This window comes from Anoplopoma fimbria, chromosome 1, assembly GCF_027596085.1.
Source record: "Anoplopoma fimbria isolate UVic2021 breed Golden Eagle Sablefish chromosome 1, Afim_UVic_2022, whole genome shotgun sequence".
In the NCBI taxonomy this organism is placed as follows: domain Eukaryota; kingdom Metazoa; phylum Chordata; class Actinopteri; order Perciformes; family Anoplopomatidae; genus Anoplopoma; species Anoplopoma fimbria.
Genome location: NC_072449.1, coordinates 18,626,450 through 18,647,015, shown reverse-complemented (window position 1 = coordinate 18,647,015; position 20,566 = coordinate 18,626,450). Strand labels below are relative to the sequence as shown.

General features: G+C 38.7%; 1 protein-coding gene across 1 annotated transcript; it reads right to left on the bottom strand.

Annotated features, from left to right (window-relative positions):
- Positions 1–1,096: 1,096 nt before the first annotated feature.
- drd2a (dopamine receptor D2a) lies at positions 1,097–19,796 on the bottom strand. The gene is made up of 7 exons (XM_054598158.1): positions 19,492–19,796; positions 14,019–14,128; positions 8,682–8,818; positions 6,030–6,238; positions 2,676–2,762; positions 1,976–2,369; positions 1,097–1,392 (listed from the first exon to the last, which is right to left on the bottom strand). Exons 1-7 carry the CDS (start codon positions 19,768–19,770, stop codon positions 1,196–1,198), a joined length of 1,413 nt encoding a protein of 470 aa, XP_054454133.1. The 5' UTR covers positions 19,771–19,796; the 3' UTR covers positions 1,097–1,195.
- Positions 19,797–20,566: the final 770 nt, after the last annotated feature.

Here is a 20,566-nt window from a genome sequence, read left to right as displayed (position 1 = left end):
GAAACATGGTGAATCCAACATTTCTTAAGATCTGTCTTAAGAACAAATTTAAGAACAAACTTAGGAATATATAGATGAATGAGGCCCAATGTCTTTATTGTTGAATCGAAATGAAATGCAGGACGTGTCCCCCAAAACAACCCAAAGATGTATTGCTGTATCTGTTATTTCAGTTTTGGCCAAGTTCACTTCATTCTTACTGAGCAAAGGCCCCTGGGAGCTGCTTCAGGGGTTGCACACATCCACATGATTATATCTGGAAGCTGCAAAGTCCACATACAGTACAGGTCATTAGTTTGGCATGGAACAACTCAGAGTTACTTCCAGTAAACACCATTACTCAAACTGCAAACCAGTCCTGGGAATAAGAGAGAGGCTGCAGACCAATGTCAAGTCATGTATGGGTGTATTTGTATACACACAGCAAACACTGATATCCATGTGGCCCTTTACAGTGTCTCTTAACTTCCTTTATTGGACATCTTTTGTAACTTTTTGTTAAACATACATTTCATGAGAAGTCAATAGAGGAGCAGTGTAGCATGCATCACATTTCCATTGCAGGCATATATCTACAGTTAATGTTTTAATAAAAACTATGTACAGCAAATAATAATAATAATAATTTAAAATTTATAAAATTGCTAATATGTGGATATTGGCATAGCCACATTATACAGCAAGTAAATCGTCTCTCGTCTTTAACACACGTTCCAATCAGTGATAAGTTTTAAGATTAAGAGCTCACGAATCAGTTTTAACACTGCAATGAACACTGATTTGATATCTATAAGATTTGAAGAAAATTTCCATCATCAAATGTTAAGTACATACGCACAATAAACAGCAGTTTGCAACTTGTATGTGTGTTGTATACACAGATGGCTCCTTACGTGACAAATACAATGATTTACATTTTTATTTTCTCCATGAAACAGGTCATTGTTACAGACTTTTTTTGTTTTACATTCAGTAATTTGGAGAACGGGACTCCACAAACAATTCACATATAGAGCCAACATGTCTTTCAATAAGACACTGTCAGTTTTTCAGTCACTTAGCTCCATAAATTTAAAAAGCAGAATTCAGTTTCCCCCTGTGGTGAGTTTTCCTTAACAGGATGAGGTATTTGCCAGAAGAGATTCTTTTATTTATCGCTCTTTCCTCAGTCTGATCTGACAAGTGATGCTGCAGTTTAGCAGTGCAAGATCTTAATGAATGCCTTCCTGAACTCGACATTGAAGGTTGTGTATATGATGGGATTTACAGCACTATTCACGTATCCCAGCCAGGTGAAAGCATTATACATCTCAGCAGGAACCTTGCATTTTGTGCAGTGGGTGTTCAAGATATGCGTAATGAAAAATGGCAGCCAACATATGATGAATACTCCTGAGGAGATACAAAAACAAAGGGATATATTAGAAAGAGAGACTCAGAAAAGTGAAGAATATTATACTTATATTGGACACTATTATGAGTAGTGTTAGTGGGTAATATGGGAGTCAGACTCTAGAATACAAGTATAAGAACTATTTATTTTTGTTGCATCACTGCCCTTCTTGTTTTCAAGCTCCGTTTAAGGACTTACCAAAAAAAATTGAGATGAAATAAAAACACAACGCCTAGATCGAAGAGGGCTTGGGGCTTTTGCAAAAGAAAAGACTGTTTTCTAAAGTGTACATTACAGGATTAGTGTGTGGTAAATTAGAAGAGAAACAAATATTTAGTCTTGATGAGTTTGAATAGAGTCCCCCACTGGTTTGACATTGTAATCACTGCATGTTGTTTTGCTTGTGCAAAGATAAAAACAAAAAATATATTAGTCATTAATTTCACACCATGTCAGTTCCACTTTGACATGCATATACACATACAACAGCATTTCATTTAACTTTGATGTCCCCGATTGTTAATTATAAATATCAAAGGTGAAATGCATTAAAAAAAAACAGTTTCAAGTCAACCAACTTACCAAGGACAATGGCTAACATCTGAGTGGCCTTCTTCTCCTTCTGCTGGGAGATCTTTCTCTTGCTCATGGTCATGGTTTTCACAGAGGTCTGAGTCTTGCCATTAGGTAAGGCCTGCGTCTGGAAGGCTTTGGCAACAACGGGTGCTGGATCCCCGAGGGCCTCCTTGGTAGGATCTCCATTCTTTTCTGCTTTCTGGCCTTCCTCCGGGGGTGTGGGAGGTGTGGAGGTGAGGCTGGCGTTGGCCTTGTTGGACATCAGTTGCTGGTGGCTCATGGCCGGAGTTTCTCCAAGAGCACACTGTGGTTCCTGCTTCTGTTTCTGGCTGCTCCCACTGTTGTTCAGCTCATCCAGCTCCAGATCTTCCCCCTCATTTACTACATCTTTGATGAATATCTATGCATCGGGAGAACAAAAACAAGGATTTAGATGGTCATTTTTTATTTAGGCAATGGGTGGCATTTAAAATAACAGGTAACAAACATTGAACAAATGATCATGCTTTTAGTCTTTATCTTAGGTTTGCTGTGCTCACACAAACAGAACAGGTGCCTTTTAAAGCTATATTTTCTCTTGAGAAACGGAGGAAAACTTCAAGTTGACACCTTGATGAATCCTTTACTGTCAGAACAAAAGTGTTTCCAACAATTAAACTTCTTAGAAAAAAAGCAGTAAACAAAATGACAAAAAAAGAGCACACACCACTTTCTTCTTGTTGACAGGAAAACTCCCATTAGATTTAACAATCATGGTGCACAACCTCACTTCCTCTGGATGAGTGCACTTATCCTGAAATGAAAACAGCTGTGTCAGGCAAGGAGAGGGTACAATGTCAAAGCACAACTAACAAAAGTGAGGCTATATTGAGCTCTGGTACAAAAAGGCTGTTTAGCAAGAATCTGATCTGCAGCTTCAACTGCAAGTCCATTTACCAGACAGGTTATTTCACCAAGATGATGCAAACTCATCCAACAATTGCGTTATAGGTGAAACCATACCAATATCGCACGCACACACACACACACACACACACACACACACACACACACACACACACACACACACACACACACACGCACACGCACGCACACGCACACACGCACACACACGTGCAGAGATGAAAAAGCATTACTTGACTTCCTGTGCAGAGCCAATTGAGCTGCACTATGTCAGTAAAATCAATAATCAGAAATGCAAAAGGTCATTTGAGGGCCAAAATTATTAAAGTTGCGTTACGGCTTTTAACACTGAAAATCTGCCAGTAAAGGTACCATTAAGATTAAAATAAGTTTCCGGGATGGAACCAGTTATATAGTACTCCATTAACATACAGGGGGAAAGAAAAAAATGTAAAGCCTTAGGTGTAATAAAGGTTACACTATTCTAACCCCAGTTCTATAAGCACAGCCAGAACCCTCAACACGACTGAATGGGTTATACTAGCGTAGCTGGTCCATCAGGCGAAAGCTCAACGCGGCTAAGCTATACTACATCCTCTTCAGCGATCGGTATAAAAGCGGCAAGGCCCCATTAGTATTGGGCTCTGCAATAACAATAATGTAACCTTTGTTCTAACTCACAAAGACTGCCAGGCATTTCTTGGATAGGTCTTTACAACAAACAGAAGATCTATAGTTTAGATGCAAAGATCCAACACAGGCCTGAAATCTCCTGTCTTCTTAGGAACCAGTAGGTACGCTGAGTAACTCTTTCTGTTTGTCCTGAATGGGGATGACGGACACTGAGTGTTTCTGTAACAGGTCTTGGATCTCTACTGAGAGGTAATCCATCTCCTGCTGGGAGGATATATTTACCTCCTTGATGCCCATGACCAGACTGGGAACACTGTAGACCCGGAGAAAATAACCCAGTGTCAATGTCCTGTCCATCCATCCATTCCAATAACACACAGTCATGTCACTTCTCCTCTAAAAGTGTGTTAGAGGACAAGACAACAGCTGCAGGCTGGCAGCGACATTGGAACCACTTGGCCCCACTTGGCACCAGACATTACTGCACTGCGTCCAATCCCTCCGGTTTCCCAGTGGATAACAGTGACGGAGGACATGGAAATGGCCAAGCTGGAGACAGGGACACATAGATGAATGCATCAACAGCTCACTATTAAGGGCAGCAGCTGACATTGTGTCAATGTGTCTCCCTCCTGTTTCCATCTACAAGTGTGTACCCCCACCTCCATGGTTAAACTGGCGTAAGGGTGCATTTCCCCCCAAAGTAATACCTTTTCAACCCTATTAGCCACAACAGGGTGTAAAAGGCTGAGGTCTCCATCATCGGCCAATGATGGAGACAGTATCAAACACAATCATAATATTTATTATTTATTAATAAAGTCGCTAATCAACAGCAACATGAATGAGGAAGGGGGTTGAAGACCTCACCATTGTGGTGTATTGGGGCGCCTAGGAAACACGGCCCACACCAATAAGATACTACCTAGAGAGTCATTCCTCCACTGTCGCTCTGCTCCAAGCAGACCCGTTGCCCTCTGTGTGCTAAGCTGAAGCGTTTACTACGCGGTGAGAAATGCTGGGAGAGGTGGAGGTGGCTAGGGGCATGGGTGCCCCATCCCTCCAACGCTCTCTCCTTCTAATCGTCGTGTTGTTAGGCTTGGCTTCAGCTTCCCTGAGGGTAGGCAAGCTGAAGGTGATGGCTTGACTGTGATTTCTCTTTAAAGTGCTTGGTGACAGATGTAATTGATCCAAAGAGTACAAGCTGAGAGATGTCGGCTATGAACTTTCCGTAATGACTGGGGGACATAGGAGATCATATTTGTCCTTTCTAACGAGTGATATGAGTCCCAGCCACAAATGGCGAGAGACCACAATGGCTAGAAACGTCACACACCTAGCAGTGGTCATCACTGAAGTCCAAGCTGAGAGATGTCGGCTATGGACTATGTGAAACATACAGCCTCATTCTTGAGGTCTAGCTCGCTCTCATTCCAGCAAAGCATCAGATCTAAGCGCCGCATGTAAACACACTTTTACTGGCGTCAAATCCTTGGTAAATCCTGGGCAGGTTGGTGACTGCTGAACACAGTCCTTTGCGAGATCAATGCCGAGACACGGATGTCGTAAAGACAATCACTGACGAGATTCTTGAGGCAGCAACTTCATCTGTTGAGGGAGTCAGTGTACAAATCAGGGAGCAGCCTCCAGTTCTGATAAGTGAAGCCAATGGGAAAGTGTCTTTAACTTCCACTCTCTCTACTGGCCAGTAGGGGGTTACTGCTCTGGTTGCAAAAAGAAGTATGATTTTATGGAATTATTAGAAAAATTATCCTACTTCTCAATTGATTTAGTACCTCAGTATACATTGTAAACATGAATTTATGGTCTCAATCACTAGTTTCAAGTCCCTCATGATGTTTATTAAGTTAAGTTATTAAATTATGCTTAGAGTATGCTTTAGGGCATATATCGTCTCTACGTCACAACTCCCCAGTCCAAATAGAGTCACTTCCGTTCAATGGTTGAAAAAGCCAAGATGGCAACGGCCATAAACCAAGATGGTGCGACCAAAACTCAGAATTTGGGATTCATAACAGCAGTCCACAAACCAATGGGCGACCTCACAAGGACAACGTGCACTTCTTATATACACTCTATCGTATATGGGTGGGTGGGTAAACACATGCTGATGATGGTTGGAGAGCAATACTCATAGAGTCCAGTTGAGGGCGGAGTCTGTTTGAATTAGAACTGAGCCTTGCCCTTTAAATCTCTTGCCTTGAAAGTTGCCCACTGTTTTTCCAAAGAAAATACTCTTCTTCTCTGGATTTTACTCATCACGGTATGTTTTTATGTAGTACAATGACCATCCATAAAACCATTGGGTATAATTGGGTTGAGAAAATTATTGATTGCAGTTTAACAAAGAAACAAATTACCTCAAATGGAATACTTTTTTTTCCCACACTGGTGGAAAAATGAAGACCGCTAGTAGTATAAGGATGTAAATGAATGTCAGTTTTATTTTGAAATGTTAATAGCGTTAGTACTGTAGTAAACAGCAGCTTTATTGCAAGCTCACCTTCAGCGAAGTGGCCACATCAGGCTGGGCGGCCTGACAGACGCGGTGCTTCGGTTTGGTGTTGACACGTTTCCTGCGCTTCCTCAGCACCACATAAATTTGCACATAAACCAGCAAAGTGACGATGAAGGGAACATAGAAGGAAACTATGGAAGAGTAAACCACGAAGGCCGGATTGGCGATCACACAGAGAGACTCATCACGGGTAGCTGTTGAGATAAGCAAAGGGTAAACAATAAAATGGGAAACTTTGTGTGGCCTTAACTTGCAGTTAAGAACCAAGGGTTGATCTTTGATTTCAATCTCTTGAAAACTTCAAACCTACCTCACTCAGAACTGCCTTATAGGAGACTACCAGAGGGCTTTTATCTGGTGCCAAATGTACAGATGATATCACCCCAATTTTAAACTGGCTGCACCGGTTCATTTTAGATTTTGCTGATTTACTTTTAAAGCCAGCCAAATTTGCCCTGTGCTACATCACTGGCTTTTTAACTCACTTGACATAAAAACTCACACACACATCAGACACAAACACAGAGATGACGTGTGTTTGGACAGAGCTGGCAACTTTTGGCCTAACAGACAGGAAAAATCTTTCCCCTTCCGGTGTCCCCCATTTCCTAAAAAATAGTCCACATACACATACGATGTTTGTAGATTTGATAATATATAATAACCTTGCAAGTCAAGAAAGTCGCAGTTTGTTGTAGTACCAATTTAGTGTTGTGTGAAATAGGTCATTTTACGACTAAAGGCGACTTTAATGACGTGCAAAATTATATTTCAAATTGACAAACAACATATGTGTAATTCATGGCACCATTCGTAAGGGACAAAAAAAATACGTAATTTGCATTTGACTACCAGTAATATTATTTCTGAAGTAATAGTCCCATGGACTACCATGAGACCTTTTGTTACGAAATAAGGTCCCATGGCGGTCCACCAGAAAGGGGCAGGACTTCACCTCTCTTTGCCAAAATGGACTCAGTAGACTTCAGTCCCTAAAGGGCATCTCCAGATTAAGCAACACTTGTTGCCACACAGGCTCAGATAATAACTGAGTTGTCATGGATACTGTAGATGTCACAGTAATTGTGTAGTTCATGTTCACAACTTGCTATTTTCACACTTCGGGCTGGCTGTGGCTCAGTTGATGGAGTGGGTTGTCCATTAAAGGGGCAGCCCAATTTTACATATGATATTCTGTTAAATTGTCAGTTGGACTCCTATTCAGCCTCTGAGAACAGTATACTATCTTTTAAGTCTGAAAGATAACCCCTTAAAATGAACCCTGTTGTATGTATGTTATATGAATAGCAGAAAACCTGTGTTACACACTGGAGGTAGGCATTGTGGGAAATGTAGGATCCAGTGTTTAAGGCACTTGATCCCCCCAACTTGGAAGTTTCTTGCTAAATGGCTCAGATATCCCTTTGATTTTAATCCCTTTCTAAATGTACACTCTTGCACATGCATGCAGCAAGCACACAAACTTGTGTCTGTGTGTGGGTGGGTGAATAGAAGCCCATTTTAAAGTGCTCTGGGTAAAAGCACTATAAACGAATCTGTTAACACAAATCGGAAGTCATTGTAATCTGTGACTGTGGCTCAGTGGGTAGAGAGGGTTGTTCTAAAACCACAGGGTTGGTGGTTCAATAATGTCTGCATGTTATAGTGAGACCCCTAACCCCAAGTTGCTCTGCAGGGGCATTTCAGCAGCCCACTACTCCTACATGCTTAAAGAGTTTGAAATGATCGACGGTGACCTCTGATAAATTCGCTACAAAAATATCTTTAATATGAGTTGATCGGGCGGCTGTGGCACATGAGGTAGAGCGCTTGTCCTGTAACCACAAGGTCGGTGGTTCAAACCCCTCTACCGGCAACATGCCGAGGTGTCCTTGAGCAAGACACCTTAACCCCAAGTTGCTCCCCGGGCGCTTCATTGCAGCCCACTGCTCCTCCGGGATGGGTCAAATGCAGAGAAAAAATTTCCCCATTGTGGGACTAATAAAGGCTTAATTATTATTAATTATTAATTAACCATATAAACATTTGCTTCAGTTTTAGTGGTTCCTGCTGGTCGTGGTTCTCTATTTTCAGGTTTCTGGAAGCTCACAGTGGTAAGATCCGTAGCCACTCATCACTAAAAAGCGGGTGTGGGGCTCACAAATCCAAACGTCTGAGTTCCGGCAGAATCAAAGTTACATCAAGGCACTCAAAGGGATGAGTGGAGCTTCAAAGAGACAGGAATCGAGCTACAGGAATCGAGCTACAGGAACCGGTCAGCAACAAGTCTAAAGAAGCCCCTAATCTGTTTTAGGTTGCTTACTACACAAAACATGGGCTTTACGGAGGATTACTGTTTAAGGGCTATAGCTTATATTCACTTTTATAACACAATGCTGGATTGCTGTAAATGGGAACTGCCATTGACTTTCCTAAGTGTAATGTTAATGCTTACATGGACATGCATTTAAAAAGGTACATCAGCTATCTTTACAATGCGTCTACAATGTACATGCTGTACTATACTATGCAGTGGATGCACCAATGAATAATACAGTATGGCACTGCTATTGCTCCACCAATTAAGTCACATACCATGACAAAAACATTTATCGTATGAATTATAACCTTTCTTACCTGTGTTATTTAGGCCAAACAACAGGGGGCATGATATGGCGAAAGACAGTACCCACACCACAGAGATCATAACTGTGACCCGTCTCCTGGAACTGTAGCGAGTGTTGTACAGCATTGGCATTGCAACTGCTGTGTAACTGTAAGGGGCGAGGAAAAAATAACAAGCTCACTTGAATATATGAACAAAACATTAAAAAACACCTTTATACAAGACAACAGGGACATTATTACAAAAATAATCCTTGTCGTACATTTGTACGGTTTTAATTTACTCATGTTCGATTTAATGAATGTATCCTCTTTCTCTTACTAGTTCTCGTCTTCATCAATGGATTTCAGCTCAAAAGACGACAGAGAACACGAAGCCTACAAGTGGTAAAAGCAAGAGATCTTGCCTGTCATCTTTGATCAGGACGTGTTTGATGTTGGCAGGCGCTTTGGAAAAAGCTATGTGCTGTGACCCGCAGTTTACATGAAGAGGAGAAACTGTATGGTAGTGTTTTTTTCTCCCAGGAAAGACCTCATCATTTAACCTTGCTGCATTGGTTGCCCTTATTAGTGAGCTTGCTGCAATCATCAGGAAACTGACAGCTTTTTACAGTTTGTCATACATTGATTTCTGTACAATTTGGTTTGAAAGACTTTGGCCAAGGCTTTTAAAAACACTGTTTTGTTTGGGTTTCTTTATGGTTACACCCAAGAGAAAAAAGAATGCAAGTCAGGACATTGTATTATATTTGTTGCTAAGGATTGTGCAACACACTGTACCAAGGTTTTGGGTAAAATGAAAAACGAAGTCTTGGGTATGGAAAAACATTACCAATAGGCCCATGTATGTATTATGTACATTGCTGCTGCAAGGCCAAAGGAAAGTGTATTTCGAGAACATGACTGGCAGTTAAATTATTTTTGTACACCTGCTCCTGAGTCACAATTTTGAGGCTGGATATACATTACATTAGATTTGGCTGCACAGAGATGCGCAGCTTAGGTTCAGAAAAGATGAGGCATAGGAAAAAGACTATGTTATCCACTGCTAAATAAAATTGAGCATGCATTCTTTCCCGAAAAGTGGACAACTCAACACAAATATAGTCTAAGTTGCTCTCAGTTTACTTACACACATTTCTAAGAACAATTTACAGGAAGATGGTGTCTATAAAGTTGGCTTTGTCAATGACTTATGAGAAGGGACATTTATCAAAAACATATGTTAGGCTTCAAGAATACACACAATGTGCATTTTTACGAAAAAAAGTCACACGGAACAACTACTATTCATATGAAAATAGAATTTCAATGTTATTAAAGTGAGCATCTAAGATGGGTTTGATTAATAATTCATTGTTAACAATAATGTTAATAAAGGCCTTTTGTCTGATATGGTTAAATCACAGTTTTATCAAATAAATAGCAGCATGAATGATATTTTTGCATTACAGCTGCAGTTCTTAATTAAAGGGATGTGCATTTTTTGCATGCCACTCCAAGTGTTGGTACAGTAAAGCTTTTAATCTATAATCCACATTCACTGAAGGGTTGCCAATCACATATTGTTAATATAACTGTAATTAGTACAATCATAAAAATGACATATTTGGTCTCATATTAAATCTTGTGACATGCTACCTAGCTCAAGAAAAATAAGTCCACAGATTTATGCTTTTCTGCAACCCAAGTGAGAGGGATATTTGACATAGATTCACAGGTCATACAGCTCAAATAATTGGAGATGTAGGAGAAACTCTCATGACTCTAGACCTATTTATTTTCAGGATTATCATAATATATTATGGAGAGTTTAGAGTGTATGTTATTATGTTAATAGTTTTAACAGCCTTTAGTTTTTCCTCACCGGATTTGAAGTAGTGTACTGTTCGTAAACACATTCAGATATAACCAACTGCATTAATAAATATTATAGACAACGCAAAAACTACAGAAAGTATTTTGCCTTACTGCCTTATGTCACTAAAGCTGAAGGCCAACTCCTCTGGATTGATATTTTAGTGTACATTATGTCTCACTGAGAGCGTTATGATAGTAAGGTGCCTTTTGGTTCAATTTAAAAACAAGTCTGCCTTTTGGCGACATAATTTAAGTTCTGTTAAATCACATTTGGCTTGTGTATCTTCACATCACCTCCTACACAAAAGCAGTTTTGCCTTATGCCAATAGTCTTCTGATTTTAAAGAGGATGTGAGTAGCTGATTTGCATAAATGTGTTCATTCTTTTAACAACTGAATAACTAACAAAGCTATTTTCTGGCTTCGGGTCACACATTTAAAAAAGAAAGCTGTTGACACATTCCCACTGGTGAATAAGAACAAAGTTGTTGCCTGGAGCTGTTGAATTTATTAAAAAGAAAAAGACATTTGTCTGTGATTCTTATTTTAACTTTTACAAATCATCGTCATATAGGTGGCCACAGAAATGTACTTAAGCGAGGGAAGGTGACTTCTGTACTGTCTTACTCGTCCTTTCAACATTTGTAATGTTGTAATTATTCACAAGTACACAGCAAGCAAGCACAAGTGAGATAAATGATATCTGAGTTAAGTTATTCCTCGCTGCTTGAAACATTCATTTTAAATAAATGCAAACAATGATTTACCATGAGATTATTCAGAGTAGCTTTTGATGAGCTTTTCTCCATATGAGACATTTGCATCCTGCAGTAATTCATTCGCTTTAGTAACAGTTAAAATTGTGTAAGTGTGTGACGTCAATGAGTATTTATTTTGGATTTAAGATGCAAAATGCAGCCAAGCAGAAAATCATAAAATAAACTGGACAGAATTCTATAAAAGGAAAATATGGGAGAGTATATGTCCTTGCTAACAAGGACATAGCACTCACACTTTAAAAACAAATTCTGGTTGTCAACATTACATTATTACTTCCTACAGTTCTTTATTGAAAGCTTGAGCCTTCGTGATCCATTTTAATTGTTTGTCATTATTGAATGAATCATCATGCCAGTTACAAACCTTAATAAATAATCTATTTTTGGACAAGGCTTTAATGAAGACAGAATGAGGAGTAGCTGTCGTGAACTGGTGTTTTAAATAGAACCCTAAAACTTTTGATCTATCCCTGCTAACTGTAAACAACTACAGTTAGTGGGTTGCTGGTGAACACGGTGGAGCATTTAAGAGCTAAAGCCAGATATTTCCCTCAGGAGTTTGTAGAGACCAAAAACAGAGCTAAAGGATTCACATTTCGATGGCCGTAGACATAACAGAATGCTAATGTTGCTACGAATCAGCTGAATTTGAAAGTAAGCTTGCTAGCACAATTAACATATAAACTTAAAACGTGTTTTCTGTTTTATATATTTCATACAAAAAATTCTTACATCTAACAGTTGTTTCCATTAAGGGTGAATGGAGTTGGACCTTAATAAACTTTTTCCAATTATTACAGATAACCTTAACATCAGGCTGAAAAGTAGTGTATCTATGCCCTCTCTGACTAAATGTTTCAAAACTGCTGCACCTCTGACCATAACCGTCATCACTGATGGATGCGGATGTGGTCAGATGTGTAGTGTCAGAAGTGTGCTCTGTTGAACTTGTAACTACACAAAACAGAGACTATGTTTACATGCACACTCATATTCCACTTGACAATGTTCTGAATTTTACACAGGTCATGCCAACATCATATCCAGTTTTGATATTCCTAATGTTTTAGGCCTTACTCCAAATGTAGCATTTTAAGATGTGGGATGTGCCGATATTATTTTGAGTTTTAGGAACATGGCTATTAACGTCGGAATATGTCGACAGCACACTTGGAAAATGTTTCTCTATTTTACTTTTTACAGAACTTTGCGACACAGTCTCTTGCCTGTTTACATGCGTTTTATACAAACCAACAAGCAAACAGTTTGTATATCGGGAAGAAAGATGCATCCCCAAAAGAAAAGCCCACATTTCTGGAGAAACACAGCTACTCTCAAGCATTACGATTAATATCAAAAGGTGTTGGGATACGTACAAATATTGTAATGTCGTCGACCATTTTGAGAAGATGGTTAAAGGAATAAAAGAGAAAGGTTGGGTTTGCATTGTGGAAAACTTAAAAAAAAAAAAGAGTCTGTCAAATACAGACAGAGTTGTGGGAGATTAGTTGTGGACAGACAGATTAGTCTTTCCACAACTAATCTTGCATTCAGCTGCAGAAAAATGCGAAATATTTTGGGTGACCAGTGATGGCTGCATGCTCAAGAACCTCTCGTGGTTCAGTTGACTCACACTTTATCAAAACTACTTTTATTACCTGTTTTATACTTCCATTGACTAGTCTGCTTTTCACTTTCACTGTTTTTATAGGAGGGGGTGTTTGGCTAACTGCTAACAGCTAGCCTGACTACCAATGCACATACTGCTGAACCTCACTGCCATTCAGCTGCTGCTAAGTGAACAGACAGTTTGGTGAGTTAACTTTTGTGTTTTGGCTCGATTGTATGAAATGTTTTACACGACGACTTCAAGCACATTGTTTGTATAACGTCACAACTCTGTTTAATAGTAGTTGTTGCAGACACACATGGCAGGATCTGCACTCTACTGATTGTCCCTTTCTAGTTTTGTTACATCTTAGTTTTTCAACTCACTCCAAAGCCTTTGAAATGTTGAACTTAATGTTGTTGGTCTTATTGGAGCTTAGTTTAAGATTGTATATTTTCTTGGGTAATGTAAGATACCTAAAATGAATACAACATCCAATGTCCTCCACCTTTAACCTTTTTGTTTAAGGTTTTTTTTGCAGCTATTTTTCTCAGGTTTACACTATATTCTCTTTATTAAACGATGTTGATTCTTTATGCATTTAGATTAATCAATAAATGTCGTTTTATGTATTCTCTGATTTTCCCACTTTTGTGATAGGTAGTTGAAGTCTGTATCTAAAAGCCTACTTCTTTATTGCATTGCTTGTGTTAAACACAACAGTGGTCTATGACTGAAACATAACTGCTTCTTCATTAAAGTTTGTGCTGACAGTGTGCAGGAGTCCACGACTTTGCCTTTAAATTTAATTCTCCTAAGCACCTGTCTCGTTTAATTATGCACACTTTTATAGAAATTGCAACAATTTGAGATATTAACATTTATAACTCTGGAACATCTGGCAGCCAATAATGAGGGCTAAATGCTCATTTCCATATAGATATACATGAAATAAAGGTGTCGTGAATGTTGTGAAAGAAAGGCTTTTAATATATATAGACATGGGAGCTTTGATGGTCATGCTCTTAAAGATTTCCTTTGAAAATCCACAAAGACAGCATGTCAGGCAGCCCTAAACAATCTATGCAGTGGCAAACTCACCGATCAATGCTGATTGCACAGAGATTGAGGATGCTGGCTGTACACATCATCACATCCAAAGTAACAAAGATGTCACAGTGGATCTTGCTAAAGCGCCATTCTCCAACTACCTAGAAGAGAAAAACATCAAAAAATGGCAGTTTACAGCAACAGTCAACAGAAAAAAAAACTCTGCACATTGGCAAAAACGACATGTATTACTTCAACAAAAAGCAATCCCGACAGTCAAGCCTCCCTGATATTTTTTTCCACACTGATAACAGCAAGAGAGGGAATAGAAGAATGAAAGAATGAATAAGTGTAAAAAAATAAGCATGATAAAAGTGTAAATGTTCTGAGTTGTGAGTGGTGTCTGATAGCTAAAAGATTGAACAGGCCTGAGCAGTCTCAACTGAAGTGATAAATTGCAGGGGAAAAACAGCTGAGCTTGCATATGCATTTTACAGTATACACAAAATATAAATTGTCTATTAATATTTTCAAAATAATGTTACACTTGACATGGTGGATTGATTATCTGATTTTATTTTATTTGTAGGGGACAAGTACAGAATAACATTTACAGTAACAGTAACTCAGGTGATCTGTTGACTCAAGTACACACCCACATACATATACACATTTACACATACATATAGCTGAAGCGATTTCCAAGACCACAACACGCGGCATTAAACACTATAGGTTTTTGCAAAACTATTGGCACCCTCAGTGTTGGTGAGATAATTATCCTTTAAGATGCATCCTGGTCTGCTGCCCCAGGTGGCTTTCAATCTAAGGGGAAACCACTATCATCAGTAGTGCCTAGCTGTCCGATGCCACCCACCTTGTCTGACACTACATCCTACCTGCTTCCTCCCACGGCTCTGAAAAGGGTAAATATATGAGTGTGTAGGGGGGCAACTCCTATGTCTCTGTGGCAGATTAATCTTTGTCCCGAGGACATGTCTTGATAAAATTAAACGACAGCTTAATGTTGTTGCTGGTGTCCTCAACACTAGTGGTGATTATTAATCATCTGGCAGCCTAATGAGCATCCTTCTACCTGCCACAACCTCTCCTCTCTTCTTTTTTGCATTTTTACAATGTTTTGCTCCAGTTTGCCTTCTTAGTATCTCTATACTATCCTCTGTTGCTTTCCCTCTCTACCATCACTTATTTTCCTTGTTCTAGATCTTTACATGTAGCTCCTCTCACCAGCTACACCAACTTAACCGTGCATTTTTACATCTACATCAGTGCTGCAGCCCGTAAAAAATTAAGGAGCCTCACAATACCTGAAAAAAATTACAGACCCTATAGGCTGCAACATAAATCTATTCCTACAAGTGTGGGGAAACATATTTGGTGGAAATTAATTTGCTTGTCTCAGGCAATGAAATCAAAACAAAAATATGCTAAAAGAGGATAATTATTATGAAATGTTGACTGTGGGACTTTTCGAACTTCATTTATAACTTGTGCATAGCTAGGATAATTTAGAATGTATCAGCATTCTGATTTAATTTGCGAAAGTAAGGTGTTGGCAAATTGAAAAAGGCATAATGGGGGCTGGGGAACCGAGAAAGTGGTTAAAAAGTGCAATTTGAGATGTCACTTAAAATCAGGGTGAAAGGAAACTGGAGCTCTCTGCTCTTTCATCTAAAATAGCCTGACTTTCATAATAATAAACAACAAACTTTATAAATATAAGACCATTCATTGCAGACATGTAAAAGTTCTAAAGTATTTCAAAGGCAAAGTAGATGACTCAAACAGACAAGACAAAGTTGATGACTTATTACATGTAAAATACTACTGATCATTTATCTCTGTATTATACTGAAAAAAACACATTATGACATTCATCTATGGAAACACACTAATCTTGTTTTTTTAGATGACCTTTTCAATAGAATAAACTGTAAACTTATCTTAAACTGGACTTTTTTATTTTTTATTTGTTTTGTAGCCCGATTGTAGGTTAACTTGCTTTACATGTGTTGTTCTTGTATACAGTTTTGGAGTTGTTTGAATATAAATGTTTATTCTTAGGTCTCTCTTTATCTCAACGAGTACCTTAAGTATACAAAAAAAATACTGTATGAAAATAATACATTTACATATAATATATCAAAGACAATACTTTACAATTACATTTCTTTATGTTTAGCTACATCATTTGATAGAACAATAGTTATAAAGGCTGTCCAAAGGTGAATGACAAAAAAAAAATCTACTATTAAAAACTGTATTTTCCTTAAATTAGATTTTAAACAAGCTCCGACCTCAAGCTATGCATAAAGTTTCTTCCATGTTCTCTTTAATCAGTCACACTTGACAGACAGCGAAAACTGTATCAATTAATGCTAATCAGCATTTAATAATAAAGGGCAAATAGAATGCCCTGCCCACACTCTGTGACTAAGCTCTCACTAAAGTTCATGCTGATACATTATTAACACAAGAAACTTAGTCACAGCCATGGTTGGTGACATTAGAATAAAATAAAAAAAGTGGGATTGGAGGTTGTTGTGTGTAACAAAGAGGAGTTAACAAAAAAAAGCTGTATGATTTTTGGCCGTGTATCTGATGGGAGAGGCTTGTCCTGAAATACATGAAATTAATAAATAAAAACCTCCCAGACAAGGTAGAGACAGGCTGTTTTGAGTCTACAACACCATGTATGAAAGTTCCCTTCCCTTTCACAACTCAAATCCAGACATTAATATTATAAACTGGCTCTTTTGAACATGTTTAAATATCAACATTCCCACTTCTCCCAGATATTTTCTTATTTTCCAGGATTATTTCAAAGTCTCAATTTATGTTACTTCCCATTAGCAGGAGGCCTGACACACCAAAATCAATTGAGCCTCCCACTCCAAACACATGCTGGATAATCCATTTTGAATTTGACAAGAGTATTACATTTCTCAGCATATTAATCTGAGGAGGATTCCCCCCAAATTGGTGGAGAGCAAGGTAGTTCTCCAATCAGAAGGTCGGTGGTTCGATACCCGGCTTCAGCAGTCGATGTGTCCTTGGGCAAGACACTTAACCCCAAGTTGCTCCCGAAGGCTTGCCATCGGTGTGGACTGGATGTTGCATGAATGTTAGTTAGAGTCTGATGGTGGCACCTTGCATGGTAGCCTGTCATCAGTGTGTGAATGGGTGAATGATATGTAATATACTACTGATTGTGAGTCGCTTTGGATAAAAGCGTCTGCTAAATGACTGTAATGTAATGTAATGTAATGTAATGTGTTATTAGTGTGACAGGATGAATTAAGACAGAGAGTAGGTTGCAGTCTTGTGAAACTGAACTGAACTTAAACCGGTCTGCTCTCAGTTGGCACAGGAAACCATAAACGCTTCCAAACAGTGTTTAAGAGAACTGTTATCACGTCTACTGTAAGCCTAAATAAAATAATGATGATGGCACTCTGATCTAGATATGGATTCCTGTGGCTAACATAAATTACTTGTGACAACATTTGTAATTTAAATGTGTCTACATTCACCCCATCAAATAAATAACACCTGATTGCTCAAAGTTTAATGACAAATTAGTCAAGGGATTAATTTTGAACTTTTAAAATCATGTAGTCTTTTTTATTTTTTAAAGGGGCACTAGGAAGAATTTACACATGGCTGACAGATTACTCATCGCCACTCATTAGGAGAACTCCTCCTAGCCTGTAAAAACATTTAAACATGTCATCTGTGGCTCTGTAAAGTCTGCGAAATTACTATGACGATGTCATAATGATGTCATGGTTATCTCGGCCTGGGCTTGGAGACCACAAATGAATGATGACAAGCCTGTAATACAACCACATCCATAACTTTTGATGCTCGCTCCTGTCCTCATTATGAAGAAAGTGTCCATAGTGTTCTTTTTTCAAAGATAAACAGAAAGAAACAGGTATGCCAGGAGAAACAACAAAGCAGCTGACTACTGATTATGCATTTGGTAACCTGATGCTGTTTGCACATCTCCAGCACTATAAAAATACAGAAAACCTAACTTGCAAATTTGTGTCACTGTTGTGTTACTTAGAGTGGTTCCAGCAATTACCACACTCCAAATATGTTGTCCCCCTGTGCAGCTATAACACATTACACCATAAGGGACTCACTTTTCTGCTTTGATATTAGAACTAATATTTCATTGAGAATGTTTTATGCTACAATTTGGAGCTATGATAAGTGCCAAATTGTAATTTATGCCGTTTCCACTTCACTTTAGTGTGGACCCAGCTGCTCACATCAACAGAAAGAGCAAGTAAATAATTCTGATAAAAACAAACACAGTGTGCAGGTTGCATACATGAATAAACAAACTTTTCATCAGACAATAAAGTTTTTTGTTTATTGGAATGGTAATTTATAAACACTACACATATAGAGTATTCCCGTCCCTGTGAGATTACATAGATACATTGCTAGTCACCACTGTGCTGTATGTGCAAACATACATACATGGAGACAGGCAGACACCATGACACCCTATGGATTTAAAGACTGTAATCTGATCAGAGTCATAATCCTCACGCCTCACCGAGAGGCACAGGATTATTAGTGTCCCTATAGTCTTAGTTTGCCTTTCTCTTCGTCAGATAGCGTGACCTAAAGCCTGATGGTCAGAAATAGCCCCAGGAGTGAGAAGATAGAAATGAGCAACGATCAAAAGATAGAAAGAGACTCGTCTGAAAGACCCACATCCTGCTTGCTATTGATTCAGTAGATTGGAGATTATTTTATGCGGACCTGAGTCTCTGTTCTGTTTTAGGTTGTGCTGGTTAGCAAGCATTGATGTGTCATAACTGCTTTAAAACAAAAAAGCAGGTCTGTATTACACCACCCAGCAGTGAATGCAAAATGATATTGCCAAGAATTAGGAAACATTATTCATAGTAATCTGACCTCTGACTGAACACACCAGTCTGACATTTTGATGTTGCCAGTGTTGCTACATTACAGCCCTTTAACCACTGCAGGTCTGATATTTAAAATGCTGATGTGAACATATCAGCCGTCACCCTTGTGTCCCCTTTAGCCTTTGAACTGCTGACAACTTGCTTGGCTGAAAAAAACCTTTTCACCAGTATTTTAATAGCACCAGATTTCATATAAATGCCTGCTGTTGGAATAATATGCTTTCCTATTTTCTAATGCCAAATGGTATTCTGTCTTTAAAGTTGATCATTTTGTGTTTCTTGCTTTCAGAGCCTACCTTCTGATGTGTTGTTGCCAGTAAACACATTTATTATAATGGAGATCCTATAAAAACAGGAATCTTTTCATAGATATTATACTACAAGTCTGCAAATCACTTTATTTAGTTTTCAATGACAAAAGATAACTCAGAAAAAAAGATGCAATCTGTAGCTTTACAGAAGGGGAGAGCATGTCGGCTTCTTAGAGCATGTCAAGTAATTCTATGTACATAGAGTATGCAGTATGTGTGTGTAAATGTTGTGTATCCTACCTCTAAGTAGACGACCCAGGGCATAACCAGTGTGGCCACCAGGAGGTCAGCAACAGCCAGGCTGACAATCAGGTAGTTGGTGGTGGTCTGCAGGGCCTTCTCTCTGGACACAGCCATGCACACCAGCACGTTGCCGAAGACGATGACGAAGATGAGCAGCGTAAGCAGCATGGCATAGTAGTTGTAAGGGTGCTTCTGCTCTTGATCTGTTTTGTTGAAGCTCCATGTTTCATTGTCATTGAAACTGTCATTGTAGGCATACTGGGTTAAGACATCCATTAGCTGTGAGTGACGAAGGCCAAGAACGGGCCCTACAGACACAAAGAGAAAAAAAAGAGAAAAAAACAGCATTTGAATGTGGTTGTATTCATGTGAATGTTTGCAGTTTATGGAAAAAACTAAAACTAACCTTTTGGATAATCTGTATCCCTGCAGTACTTGCTAGGCATAGACCATTTGTATATTAATCGATTAAATTCTGCCAAATGTAGTACTTCGTGCATCTTCATTCGTCACAAATGTGAATAAAATGGTGTAGAAGGCATTTAATATATTTCCTTCTGATAAATGATAACCATAACATCCCTTAAATGAACTTAAAGCGAAACATCAAGACTTAAAAAGTTCCTTTATTGAACTTGCAGAAATCCAATTCAGCTGCTTATGCGCATGGAATTTATTCATTCATTTTTTCAGGAAATAAGGGATGATACTCAAAAGGGAATTCAGAAAAAAAAAAAAAAAAAAAAAAAAAAAAGTACCCTGTTGAGCTTTATTGTATACAAACACTGTTGCATTTACATCGAGTGCTTCACATAAAAACACACTGTGTTTCCTTAAGGCCGAGCAAACATGCTAAAAGCTTTTGCTTCCCGTGAGAGTCTGATATACAAACAAAATAGGGACAAACTCATTTAAATATTGCTCCATAGTGCTACTTGTGGACAAAAACTCCACAGTGTGCCTTAAAGGGAAGTGGTACTGTTGAGGGGCTTCAGCATAGTATCACCAACAGGTAACAACAATTAGTGCTTCCAATGTGCCAGATCTGATAAAAAAACAACAACATATATAA

Bases quoted from the DNA above. Each gene is read 5' to 3' on its own strand.
- drd2a (XM_054598158.1), bottom strand. From the start codon at position 19,770: ATGGATGTCTTAACCCAGTATGCCTACAATGACAGTTTCAATGACAAT. The intron at 14,129-19,491 runs GTAGGATACACA...TTTCTCTTCTAG, and splicing joins CCTGGGTCGTCTACTTAGAG to GTAGTTGGAGAATGGCGCTT. The intron at 2,763-6,029 runs GTGAGCTTGCAA...TTTTCATTTCAG, and splicing joins ATGTGGCCACTTCGCTGAAG to GATAAGTGCACTCATCCAGA.